This window comes from Annulohypoxylon truncatum, assembly GCF_022578515.1.
Source record: "Annulohypoxylon truncatum strain CBS 140777 unplaced genomic scaffold F4807scaffold_5, whole genome shotgun sequence".
Classification (NCBI taxonomy): Eukaryota; Fungi; Ascomycota; class Sordariomycetes; order Xylariales; family Hypoxylaceae; genus Annulohypoxylon; species Annulohypoxylon truncatum.
Window position 1 is genome coordinate 513246 of NW_025953791.1, and position 12404 is coordinate 525649.

The 12404-nt window shown below is 47.6% G+C and overlaps 4 protein-coding genes across 4 annotated transcripts; 1 reads left to right on the plus strand and 3 right to left on the minus strand.

Moving 5' to 3' along the window:
- The first annotated feature begins 26 nt into the window (after positions 1–26).
- On the plus strand, positions 27–1136 carry F4807DRAFT_307794 (uncharacterized protein). Its single transcript, XM_047995004.1, has 2 exons — positions 27–631; positions 688–1136. Exons 1-2 carry the CDS (start codon positions 397–399, stop codon positions 816–818), a joined length of 366 nt encoding a protein of 121 aa, XP_047857513.1. The 5' UTR covers positions 27–396; the 3' UTR covers positions 819–1136.
- F4807DRAFT_307800 (YL1-domain-containing protein) lies at positions 900–3973 on the minus strand. The gene is made up of 2 exons (XM_047995005.1): positions 1654–3973; positions 900–1597 (listed from the first exon to the last, which is right to left on the minus strand). Exons 1-2 carry the CDS (start codon positions 3692–3694, stop codon positions 924–926), a joined length of 2715 nt encoding a protein of 904 aa, XP_047857514.1. The 5' UTR covers positions 3695–3973; the 3' UTR covers positions 900–923.
- Positions 3974–4164: 191 nt separating this feature from the next.
- On the minus strand, positions 4165–6836 carry F4807DRAFT_457080 (uncharacterized protein; the record flags this gene model as incomplete). Its single annotated transcript, XM_048000985.1, has 6 exons — positions 4165–4259; positions 4322–4597; positions 4667–5123; positions 5241–5495; positions 5553–6576; positions 6643–6836. 6 exons carry the CDS (start codon positions 6834–6836, stop codon positions 4165–4167), a joined length of 2301 nt encoding a protein of 766 aa, XP_047857515.1.
- Positions 6837–10180: 3344 nt separating this feature from the next.
- On the minus strand, positions 10181–11989 carry F4807DRAFT_307854 (uncharacterized protein). The gene is made up of 3 exons (XM_047995006.1): positions 11311–11989; positions 10881–10940; positions 10181–10819 (listed from the first exon to the last, which is right to left on the minus strand). Exons 1-3 carry the CDS (start codon positions 11541–11543, stop codon positions 10333–10335), a joined length of 780 nt encoding a protein of 259 aa, XP_047857516.1. The 5' UTR covers positions 11544–11989; the 3' UTR covers positions 10181–10332.
- Positions 11990–12404: the final 415 nt, after the last annotated feature.

Sequence of the window (12404 nt, forward strand, 5' to 3'; positions counted from 1 at the left end):
GTACCAATTGACCTAGGTACACGCATCGTGAATCCTTGCAGCTCCTATCTTAGTCCTATCTTAGCGGGATCTACGGCAAGCCTTACCTGCCCCCACTACAAAATGCGTGCAAGTTATGTGGACCTCCAAAAATCATACTAAACATTTTTTTCGTCCAACTTCAATTGAGTCTGTTCTGGCCAAGAACGTACTCATATGCCCAGGTAGATTTGAGTAGTAACCAAAGGTAAGAATATTCCTAATAAATTGGAAATTTTATTCAGAAAAACCACGGCTGGGACTCCATGATTGAATCCTACGCGATGTATCTATGGAATCTCGTTCGTCGTACTAACACTTCTAAAGTCCCACGAACCCGTCCATCTACTTTATAGCACCCTCAACCTAATCGCCACAATGGCGAAAAGTTCCCGCTCGAGCACGCGCAAGTCGAACAACCAGCGTCTGAAGTCCAAGGTCTTCGGTCCCGTCGAAGCAGCAAGAGCCGAGCGCCTCTCCGCCAAGCTCCTCGAGCTGGCCGCGCAACCCAAACCTCCGAAGCCTGAAGGCGACGATGTTAAGATCGTGGATGCCAGAGAGGAAGAGGCGAGAGTAGACGAAGACGCCGCGGTGGTCAATACCAATGATAACGGTAAGCCCGCAGTAGCAAAAGCAGCGAGGTTTGTTGTTTCTAATAATCCATCGCAGTCATGGATATCGACAGTGTCAAGCCTACATCAGCTAAGCGAAGCGACAAGAAGCGCATCGAGAAACGAAGAACTAGGAGCAAGATTGTCTTCCCTAAGTACGGCGATAAGAAGAAGACGAAGAAGCGCTAGCCGTGAAAACCAGAGGGTCTGGAAATTGCATCGATTGGCGTTTGGTTGTTTTTGGTGATAGACATTCTATACTTAGTCTCGCAATGATACCCTTCATGGAGAATGTCATGTGCCGTCATGAATCTGATCGCCTGCTGTCACAGTTGTTGTAACCGTAGTCGGAGTTGGAACCGTAGGAGTTGCTGTAGCAGGTACAACTGGAATCGCTGGAGATGCGGTGGAAACCGGAGCAATAGCTGGAGCAGGGTTGGAAGATTTTCCTGAGAACTCGCCCAGTACTGGAGCTTGTATTGGAGTTGGAGTTGGGACCTGGACTGGAGCGAAAACGGAAGTGGAGGTAGGAGGTGGAGCTGAAGCCGGAGCCTCAATTGGTGGTGGATTCGGTTGATTCAACGGAGCCGACGTAGTTGCTACCGAAGGCGCTACACTTACAGTCACAACATGTTCCTTCTGGTCAATTGGGGCGGCTGATGTAGCTTGTGTAGCTTCAGCAGCGCCCTTCGTCGACTCCGAGGTGTCCTCCTTTGGAGCTTCAGCAGCGACCGTCTTCTTCGGTGGGCCTGGCGCGTCCGGGTCCAAAAACCGAGCTGGCACGCCGGTTGCCGCGTCGGATCCGCTGCCCATCCACGCGCCTACTAGACGACTCCACTTATATTCGCCACGGCCCAGCTTCTGGATCTCCCGGAATGCGTAGGCATTGTAATACGGCAAGCCTGTCTTGGGATCCTTGTAGCGTGCTGGATGGTTCGTGATAACACAACGAGGCGCCGGTGTCGGCTCTGTTTTGTCCTTAGTATTCGTATCCGTGAGGAGGTCATGTAGGGAGACAACTTACTACCGAGCTTAGCCATATCCCTGCCGAATAGAATCTGGTTCTGTACGGCCTTTTCCTTCACGGCATTCTCGTTGAAATTTTGCAGGATAATGCAGTTCCTCGTAGCTTTACCATTCGCGGGCGGTGATGGTGGGGGAGGTGGTGGAGTCTCTTTGGGTTGATGTCTCTGGGCATTGGCCCTAGACGATTTTGTGGTGGTGAGAGGCATTTTTGGCGTATATCGAACATGTGAAGTAGGTTTCTGTGTAGGCACTGACGCGGGTGTGTGTGGAAGTGTAGGCGTAGGTTTAAGTGTAGTTGTAGGTATAGGGGTATGGTTGGACTTAGGTGCAGGGGTCGATACAGATTGTGTTGGCGGTTGAATTGGACGAGTCGGTACCGAAATAGGAGGATGACAAACTCCCGTCTGGGGCATAGATAGAGGTGATTGTCTTTGCGACGTATTAGGAGGCGCCAGCACAGTTGAAGGATTGTTCATATTAGGTGCAGAGTGGTATCCGATCATTGGCATAGAAAGTCCGCCCTGAGTGACTCCCGCTGGAGGAGCTAGAAAACTGGTCGAGGGTGGCTTCAATTCCGGCGGCTTCATCAACGGTGATGCTAGGGGAGGCGCAAACATGCTGGTAGTATAGACGCCGCTCGCCGGAGGTCGCATATCCGGCGGCTTTACCTCTGGAGGTTTGGCTTCTAGTGGACTTGATCCCTGGGGCTGGGGCTGGGGCTGGGGCTGGGGCTGGGGCTGCGGTTGATTGAGGGCCACTGGCGGAGGTGGAGCAGTTATTGGTATTGAATCCTGTTGAGTTGGACCAGATGCGGCTGAAGATGTCTCAATAGCTACAGATGGAGCAGGCTGATTCACTGGAGTGGCAGCACCTGTGGTAGACGTAGTCTTCTCCCCTCCCAAAGTAGTATCTTGAGGAGCCGTATGAGCTACTGCAACCCCATCTTCAGGTGCGTTCTCCTTCGACTCTGCCGGTTTAGTCGAGGTCGATTCTGTGTCTTTCTTTTCGGGTTTATCCGTGGTCTGCGCTGCCTCCTGAGGTTTATCAGGGATGTCTGCACTAGAAGGATCCATTGGCATATCTTGACCAGCGGCAGAATTTCGCTTTTTCTTAGCCGGTTTCTCCTCGATGGTGACAATCTTGCCAACGTGCTTCAATTTGCCGTCGACCCATTCGCCAACTCCGCTCCAGAAAGTGACGACCGGTCCATCGAGCGTCCGGTTGTTCAGTGCCGCCAACTTAACTCTTCGCTCTTCCTCTCGTTGTTTTTCGGCTTCTTCCCAACGGTTTAGGCTCTTCGAGTTCTTCTTTTCTACGATAGCCGCTTCTGCGAGTCTCTGAGCTTGTGTCATGGGCGGTTTCTTCAAGGCTTCCATCTTCTTTGCCTTTTTCTCCATAGCTTCGACCTGCTTAAGACGCTTGACTTCACGTTCGATCATCTGTTGATGCAGCTGCTCCTTGCTGAGCATCGTAGTCTCTCGTTTCGAAGCTCGGGTAGGCATGTCGGCTGGTGACGGTAACCAGCTTATCCTCTCAGATTTCTTCTTTGGTCTCGGTTTCGGTTCAGGTGCCGTCGAACTTCCGGAGGGTGTGGGCGCAATCTTGACCTTTTTACGAAATTTGATCGGAATTGCTTCTTGGGCTTTTCGTTTCCGTGAGGCTTGTCTGCTTTCTCGAGCTTGCTTTTCCAACTCCTTTTCTCCCTCCAATTCGTCGGCATTCTCTTGCGCATCTTCTTCATCCGATGATGAGTCCATCTGCACGTCAGATCCATCATCCTCGACGTCTGTGAAACCCGCATCATCTTCATCTTCGGCGAAGAGGAGTTCAAGATCATCGTCGGGTTCTTCGGCGGCGATCATAGATTTCATGCGATTGCCAGCGGTTGATCGTCTTTCTCGTCCTGTGGCAAGCCACTCCACGGGTGGTGATCCGTCTTCATCGCCCGAACCGCCATCGTCGCTACTCGAGTCTGTAGTGTTGAGGTCCAGCCCGAGTTCATCTGTTTGCGCATGCTGCTCATCCTCTTCGTTCGCCATCTTAATCTAATCCATCAATAGACAGCTACAGAATTAACCTCGAAGAGTGTTGAAGAAAGGGTCCTTTAGCATCTTTCGGCTAACTTCATTTCATTCTTTATTGTTGCATCGTGTTCGATGAATAGGATATTAGCGTAACGCCAATGTTGTAAGGACACAATTATTCGCGTCGCTACTTTTTTTTCCTGCAGGGATCCCGTCATACAGGACGTCATTGGTTTATATAATATGTACTAATAAGATATTTTAACCTTCGGTATAATTAACTATCACAAAATATCCCTCTACCGAAAACGCATAGATATTAGTACGTATCTTACATTTTAGTAACCAATAAGAGGCATTTACATAACACGGCCTATTAACAATGTACAAGGCAGCAATGATGACTTTATTGTCCACTACATACACACATACTAACCCTAGTATACCTCAACACAGTCATATTTGAGTTCCTTCACACCAAGAGATCAATTATCCTCCCAAGGGCGCTTTGATGGAACCTTCGATGGAACCACAGACTGGGGCGGCAGTTGAACCACTGGTCTTGATTGAGGGGCGGCTTCTATAGGTAGACACATTAGCGACGGCCCCTATACCCATTCATTATCACATCCATAAACTTACGAGGCAGATTTCCGATTCCCCGGACAGAACCTTGACCGTCCTTGTTATTGCCATCAGCTTTTAATATGAAGGTTTTTCTGTCCGGACAGAATGCCACCAGTGCCATCAAGTCTTCTGGGTTATACATCAAATAATAATAATCTTGTCCCTTTTCGACTTGTACTTCGAATGATTCCTTATCAAAGGGAATTGTTGCTGTAAAGCAAGTGGTGGCAGGAAATGTTTTATGAGATACCTCGGTGATGTGAGTACAACATGTCATGTTTGAGGAAACAACTACACGTATCGAACTTGTTAGTTTGCATCTGTTACATATGTCCATATCTATGGGCAACCTCCACTTACTCGTGCTCCCATTGAGGATATCCCGAACATGCCAACAGGTTGACTTGCGATGAAGTTGAATAGTGACCTGACACTTCGTGGTGGACCAGGCAGCACATTTATTCCACTTCACGGCCAACTTGTTGAACGTCCCGCAGTCATACACTTCGAAGTGTGTTACTCGTAGTATTTGAATAACCTCGTCGATTCTCCGACCGCTTTCAGCAATAGCTTGTTTCTGGTGCTGGGAAAGAATACGTTGAACATTCAGGGTGAATGGATCCCATTGAGCATTCCGGCTGAATGGATTGGATTGAGCATTTGTATTGAATGGGTTGAATAGGTGCGTTGGCACCTGTGAGAGCGCATCGCGAATGAGCCATTGGGCGGCACCCAGCAAAACCGATTGAACGCTAGCCTGCTGGTGTTGGCCAAGTATCTTCATGGCACTTTGCATTTTTGACCATTTCTCGTGTATCTGCAAAATGTTAGAAACATCTAAGTCTCGAAGGTACTCCCAGGTACAACATTGTTCCCATTTGTCTAACATTACCTTGAATGTTTTTAGCTCATGGAAATATCTTGAATCACAAACCACCCGATCAGCCTTAACAAACATCACATCTGTACCAGTCGTTATATGGCAACCCTCGAGGCCGCCCCGGATGAGCCAACGAAGTGAGCTTTGAAATTTCCCGGTATTTGGCAAAGTTGTCGCTTCGTTGAACCGCTTCATCTCCTCTTCGTCGGCCGTTCGGAACCCGCTATCTTTGAGGATAGCCCAATAACGTTGATTCACCTCTTCAGGTGTGCGGCTGAAAGCTTCCACAATATTGTCAAACATATGATTCTAAGCTATGTAAGCACACTCTATCCTTTCAAGATCAATATTCCTTTTGAGACTTACCGAGCTTTGTTCCTTGGCCGTGTAGTACCATATGGTACTGAACTTTTCGCGAATATACGATTTGATGCGACCTTTGGTACTTTCATGGATGAAATCCTCCGCTCGGTATACATCCGCGTACTCTTGCTCAGAAATCAGCAATCCATGCAACTCTCCGACGAGTTCGCCTCGAACAGATAGTGCTCTTTCCCATATCGCCATAATTGCGCGTGATTCGTCGTCGGAGCTGGCCATGAACTCTCTCTCACGATCTGTCATCCCAGTTGCAAAATTATACCCGTGTTTCAACGCTTTACTGGTTACACTAGCAGATCCTCCTCTTGTCGATTCCTTCAACAAAAAACCCTTTAGATAGATACTTCCGCTGAATCTCGGATCCATAAGTATGTCCCCTCTGCTTGTTTTCACAATATCCGCATCGGGTATATTTTGCAGGAACAGAGCGCATTTAGTCCATTTTTTGAACTCGTCTCTTGTTACTTCTGTCCTCTCCGTCGGGTAACCATACTCATTGCGACCTTTGCTGATAGTACCGATGAGAAACTGGACGTCTTCGTTGGGGGAAGCTTCAACAGGCGCTTGACCTTGTGCTTTGCCAGCTGTACTTGGAGTCATTCTTACGAGATTTGCGACGAGTCTTCGCTGGCTGGTAAAATTGAACGTCCACTCAAACCCCCCAGAATGGCACCGGACCTCATGATTCTGCGGCTCCCGCATCAGCACGAGAAGGGCAATTTTCAGCCCTTCGCCGTGCTTTCCGACTTGATTCTTGTCGGCCACCTTGGTTGTACCTCCCATGGTTAGATGCCACGGTTCGATTGTCGCTTGTCTGTTAGTGATGTCTACGGTGCCCGCTCCTTGCTGCCGGGTCCATCGAATGTATCCAAGGCATTCATGCAATGGGGTTAAATATCGATATGTGCTTGGTGCTATAGCCGTGTAGACAATCTCATCATCATTCTCCTTCAGGATAACCTTGAAGTCTTCTTCAGATAGCTTGAATGATTGAATAATTCCATCCCGCCTACGAAAGTATTAGTAAGTTCCGCTGAGTAGCTCATAGAGGTAAAAATATATTATGGAAACTAACCAATTCTGTACGAGTTCACGGAACGCTTCAACAGGTCCCCATTTCGTAGCGTAATTCGATCGCAAGGCGGAATTGATGGTCGTTCTTTCATGAATGGAGTGGAGTGTGGTATTGTGTTCTACAGGATAAGGTTCTGCTTCACTTAGTGACTGATCCATATTAGATCTCGATGATCTTTCTCCATCCGGCGTCATGATGGAGTGATACGATAGTATGGAAGTAGGATAAGATCAAATTAATATGTGAAGTGAACTTTCCTTTTCGAAAAGATTGTGCATCAGCTATGAGAAATGGTGGTAAAAATAAGCTGCTTCAAAATGAAACGCGTAACTTCATGGACGAAGTAAAACGTTGACTGAGGAATCACGTCAAGAAAGGAAGGGGAAGTAGTGCAAGAGTAAAAAGATTTAGAAGAAGGAAATCATGGAACGTTTTCTCATAAGGTTCCTTCTCCCGAAACGATTTGGATGATGGAGTACCACTGCTAGATGGAAAGTACGATGCTCATGGGCAGCCGCAACTTCCAAACTAAACCGCTTATGATGACTCACGTAACTTCCATACTGAACTTCACCAATCTATTCCAACAAGTGTAAGAGATATTGATACGTATTTGATCACCTTTTTATTCACGAAGATTGTATGTGAGGCTACCAGATACGACTATTGTGAAGAACCTAGATAGATTATCCTATATAAACGCGTTACATTATACATTATTTGTTAAAGTCCTTATATTTCAGATGTAGTATTGACCTGTGAGGATTCGCAATTGTTCATGTTAGATGCCTAAGATGCTACTACTGACCACCTTAGACTAGGAAAAGGGGGCAAGCTTATTAATAGTTCACGGTAGAGAGCGCGCACTAGCAATAGGGATTGCAGGAAATTTAGAAAATTTTTTACCTGTCTACCTAGGTATCCAATGAGGACGAGGTTGTTATTCGACCAGGAAACCTCAGGCTGGATATATCTGCCTAGGTATATATTCATCTAAATGTCCCTCGACACCTTTAAAGAATATCATCACCTATCAGAGATCCCCAAGCATTTGAAATGTAAGTAGTAAAGATTGAAACTGACAATTCCATTACGTAGGAAAAGGGACAAAGAGCTCCATGTTAAGGAGTAAGAGTCATGAGGGGCAAAAGGCGTGTGAAGCTATCATGGTGAGATTTTCCCTACGTGAAAAATTTAATTGGTCTTACGAATATATAATGATAGTATTTCAATTCTATTCACGATTGAATTATTAGAAACCCCTTTTGCTAGGACCTATTCGGTGTAGACTACCTAGGAGATTGCAATTGATGTAACTGTTTACCCCTTATTGCACTTGCGGAATAATAGGGGTACTAGGCTACGACTGAAAGGGAATCGGAATGGGTTATTCCATTACAATTTATTACTCCAAATGTCCTTCACAAGAAATATAAATACGATGACATACCTATGATAGTGGGTTTGAGAATAACTGTGGAAATTTCCTGTACATAGACTGTACTCTTTTCCCCTTGGGTAACATGAGGATTCCCCATTTCCAAGATGATGAAGATTCAAGTCGAAATTCAAACAATATACTTCATTTAGCTGGAACGTAACCATACCTACGCCACCGTTATTATAATATGTAGTAAAGTTTAAGTAAAGAACGTGTTGCGAATTGGCCCCTATTTCTCGCAACACCACAGTATCCCGTGCAGTGACTGCGCCTCGGATAGATCGTAACAGGTATAGAAGCCATGAAATTACGAACCAACCAGTCCACCACTCTCCCCACGAAATACTACCTCCCGCAGAATAAGCATATGCGGGATTTATGCCCCTAGCTACATATGAGAACTCAGAACTGCAACGTCTAAAACCGAGCAAAGGAGTCAAAGCGGAAACGAGCTGCGGCGGGACGGCGATTATCTCACCCCTAAGCGAACGTTGGTGGCGGCTGAGGTCGGAGTTCTCGGGCCTCCAGGACTCCAGAAAAGATCTCGGCTATAACACACAGTACTATGTAGGTACCAGGTAGATTTCGAACCGACGCAAGGCAGCGGCAATACAAGCTGCGCTCGCTCGGCCCTAGGCCGAACTAGGGGCCTGGAGCGAAGCCTTACATGTAAATCGAACCACGGAAGAGACAAAGCGAACAAATCCAATCTACGAGACACAGCCACGTGGTAAGTTGGGAGCTGAGCCTCCTTGGTATTACGTATCAAAGTCCTAGAATCACCTCAGAACAAAGTTTTCCTTTCCACCCTACCGCCCTACCACGTCCCCAAGAAAAACTCTTGCCTACGTCAGAACTCCGGCTTAGCTGTCGTTCGTACGTCAATGAAACCACGACCAAAGACACGGGCATGGTGTGGAATCGTAGCGTAGAAAAAGATTTATGATTTCATTGCGCAATTACATCCTATCTCCGTCCCCCACAACACCAAGGTAAGGACCGGCATGAATACTGCAATCAACCATCGCTTCGTCTCATCTGTCGTACACGCCAAAAAGGACCGTCACAGCATATCTCGACTCAAATCAGATTAAGATCCGACCCCCTTATGTGAGGATTCAAAAAAGAACTTTGAAGACAACAGTGGCAACAAAAACATTGGTATATACCGGATCCGGAAAATGCCAAAAACAGATGCCAAGGTGAGATGAACCCGCAAACAACAGAGTTGAACGCCCCAACTGCCCCTTATCATTTCAAGCTAGATACCAAGCTATCGTCCCCCAAAAAAAAAACCATAAATGCAACACTGACTTAGCTACGCCAGGGGTGATGAAAAGATAATCGATGTATAACCACCCTTGACAAATACGCCAGCCAAGCATTGTTCCAAAATGCCGCCACTTTTTTTATGCAAGATCCGCTGCTACTCTATATGCAAGTGCTTGTCCTAACGAGGTAGGTTGTTTGGTTAACTCGGAGACATTACTGTAGACAGATAAAAAATTGGAGATGAGAGTAGATGAAGAAGTAAAAGAGATAAACAGAAACCACCGACGCCCGTGCCTGTCCGAGCTTATTTGGTATACGTGGGGCCCCACAAAGTAAGTAGCTGGCACGTACGGCAAGTTCGGAAGACTTGGGGAGAGGCAAGGCAGGCCGAAGCGAGACGCATAGGACGGGATAACCGGGGAACACGGATCTCCCCGTAAACCCGTTCGGATCCCCTAATCCCTAGCTAATTCCCTTGGCAATGACGGCCATAGCAGACCCGAGATCCAGGACGCATAGACGTTACCTCTGTGCTTCTGCATGGGGAACGTGGAGTTCGGGAAGAAGAGAGCAAAAAACAGGTTCGAAATCATGCGATCCGAAAGCTGATTATGTGGGTAAAGTTCCCGCGCTATTGGGTACAAGCATGACGAATGTAGTTATATGTATGTAGATGTAGGTAGATAATGTGAGGCCGTGGGGAGAGTCGTATTGTTATCTTGCTCTCGCATCCAGGTTCGCCTAAGAGTACCGGTAAGGTAAAAGTAAACACCCCGCATCTCCTCGATGTAACCAGAGTTCGGATGGGCCTCGACATGGCATTGCGACTGTGACATCCCATACGGACTCCCACGCCAAGTATCGATCTGACCTGCTGAACGTGGGAAAATCGGTCGGCGCGCGTAAAACAAACTCTCCGAGTCTCACGTCAGCACTATGGCGAGGACCCAAAACTGGTTTCTGGAATTGGCTGCCGTTCAGCGGCCTACTATCGGCGTAACGAGCTCGATGCTCTTGGGTCGAGAGTAAGCCCCTGGTTTCCTCATGGGTAACGGTCGCTCTGAAGTGGTGGTGCCGCCTTGGCCATATCCGTAACCCGTTACCGCGTAACCATTGTCGTAGGTCGACGAGTAGAAGTTGTTAGACGGTTTTGTGTAAGATGTACTCGGGCTGGTAACGGCGCTGCGGGTGAATGGCCACATCGTGTTTCCTCCTACGGGCGAAGTCGGGCTCACCGGCCTTATACTTAATGACCTCAAGGCGGAGACGGCGCTGGTGTATTGACTGGTGGTTGGCGAAGTAGGAGGCGACCAACGAGACGGTGAGGCGCGCGGGATGATGTCTCGGGGTTCCGGATTGCCCACCGTGTAATACGGCAAGTTGGCTCCGAAGCCGTCATGTCCCCTACTCGTATGGTGGGATGACGATGCTCTTACGCTCGCAATTTGGTCACGCTCGCGACACCTGACCCCGGATGTTAGCGACGAGAATTACTTTATTGGTTGGGGGATTGAGAGTGGCTTACGCCTCAGAGCAATATAAGAATTTCTCGTCCTGTGGGGTGAATTGCTTTTCGCAAGTCATACTGCAGAGATCGTGACCAGTCAGCGACACAGTTCCACCTATATAACTCGCAAATAACCTCGAAAGAAACCTCGGTGTGATGCAGGAACAGCTGTATTGGTTACACAAGCCACCTCCATAAATTGATCACCCGCATGGGTTGACTGAATGGTGACGCAGCCCACGCATCCTGCCCGAACAGGTATATCCTTTGCGTAGCTGGGAGAGAAAAAGGGAAACCGATCTCCCCCTTCCCAGGTGCAAAATGACGTTAGGTAAGACATCAGAGATGCGACCTTGACAGCGCGCACTCACCGGCGTATCGAGATCAAGTTCACGATGCGAAGTCATAAATATGTAAAATAGAATAAAAAATAATAAAAAATACGTACCAAAATTGAGGGAAGCTTTCCCGCTCATCGTCGAACCACCGCTCTTCCTCCCATTCCCTCTCGCGGTCCCTGGGATTTTTACCTAGCTTTTGCACTGTCTGAGGTGTCGATTTCCTGCTTAGGGTTTGTGGCCTCCTAGGCCTCGAGAGATCTGAGGTAGTGACGGCTTTTCGCACGTCCGTCGTTGAGCTGTTGGTCGAGGCATGTCCGGATTTGCGACGGCTGTGATGCATTGGGACTGTATGTGCGATTGGCCCTGGCGATCAACGCAGGCCAGTACCCACTGTCTAAAGAGAATAGTCCGAGGGGTTGTTTAGTTTGCCAGCCTAGTAAGGGGACTTTATTCGGCGTAGAGGGGCAGAAGACGAGAAGGCGGGGTGTTTCGTAAGCTGCAAAATAATCCCGGCGATGATAAGAGGACCGTTAGAAAAGTCGTGCAACTGTCTCGTGGCTCCCCAGTCGTTGGTAGATAGAATTGGCGGCAGCAAAGGCAGCAAAGTGCAAATTAAATCTTGCTACTGCTTCTCGCCGTACCTGACGTCAAATTGATAGATAAAATGCGAATACAGAATCCAAGACAGTCGGTTATAATGAGGCCGCTCTCTATTAAGACTGCAAGTTCCGGGATGCCAAGTTTGGCATAGAAATGTCAGGAAATGTCAGTTAAAACAAGACAAAAACGTAGGTGTTTTGCCTGCTCGACTGCGTATGTCGTAAAACCTTCAATGACGATATTGACGAGCAAATTGTGGTCCTGTAACGTCTAGACCAGAAAAATTCGATGACGCCTTTTTAGCCTGCTTGATTCAAGATATTCGGATTGGTGATAGCTTCGCCTGTGACGTTGTTGACGATATGCAGGCTTGGAATAGTGATACGCCGGTGTGGTAGAGCCTTCGGTGGTGTAACTTGTAACTTGTATCGGAACACTCGAGTTCACCGGCGGCGTTTAGCTGTGTAAGTCGGACTTTCGGGTGGAATTTCTCTTGGGTAATGTAAATGTAAATGTAAATGCCGGGGAAAGGATTCTAGACAGGGCAGGTGACAATTGATGAATAGATCTAGAAAGATGTATATCTATTATGGTGTATTAT

Bases quoted from the DNA above. Each gene is read 5' to 3' on its own strand.
- F4807DRAFT_307854 (XM_047995006.1), bottom strand. From the start codon at position 11,543: ATGCATCACAGCCGTCGCAAATCCGGACATGCCTCGACCAACAGCTCA. The intron at 10,941-11,310 runs GTACGTATTTTT...CGATCTCTGCAG, and splicing joins GAAAGCTTCCCTCAATTTTG to TATGACTTGCGAAAAGCAAT. The intron at 10,820-10,880 runs GTAAGCCACTCT...ATCCGGGGTCAG, and splicing joins TTCTTATATTGCTCTGAGGC to GTGTCGCGAGCGTGACCAAA.
- F4807DRAFT_307794 (XM_047995004.1), top strand. From the start codon at position 397: ATGGCGAAAAGTTCCCGCTCGAGCACGCGCAAGTCGAACAACCAGCGT. The intron at 632-687 runs GTAAGCCCGCAG...AATCCATCGCAG, and splicing joins GGTCAATACCAATGATAACG to TCATGGATATCGACAGTGTC.
- F4807DRAFT_307800 (XM_047995005.1), bottom strand. From the start codon at position 3,694: ATGGCGAACGAAGAGGATGAGCAGCATGCGCAAACAGATGAACTCGGG. The intron at 1,598-1,653 runs GTAAGTTGTCTC...AGGACAAAACAG, and splicing joins GGATATGGCTAAGCTCGGTA to AGCCGACACCGGCGCCTCGT.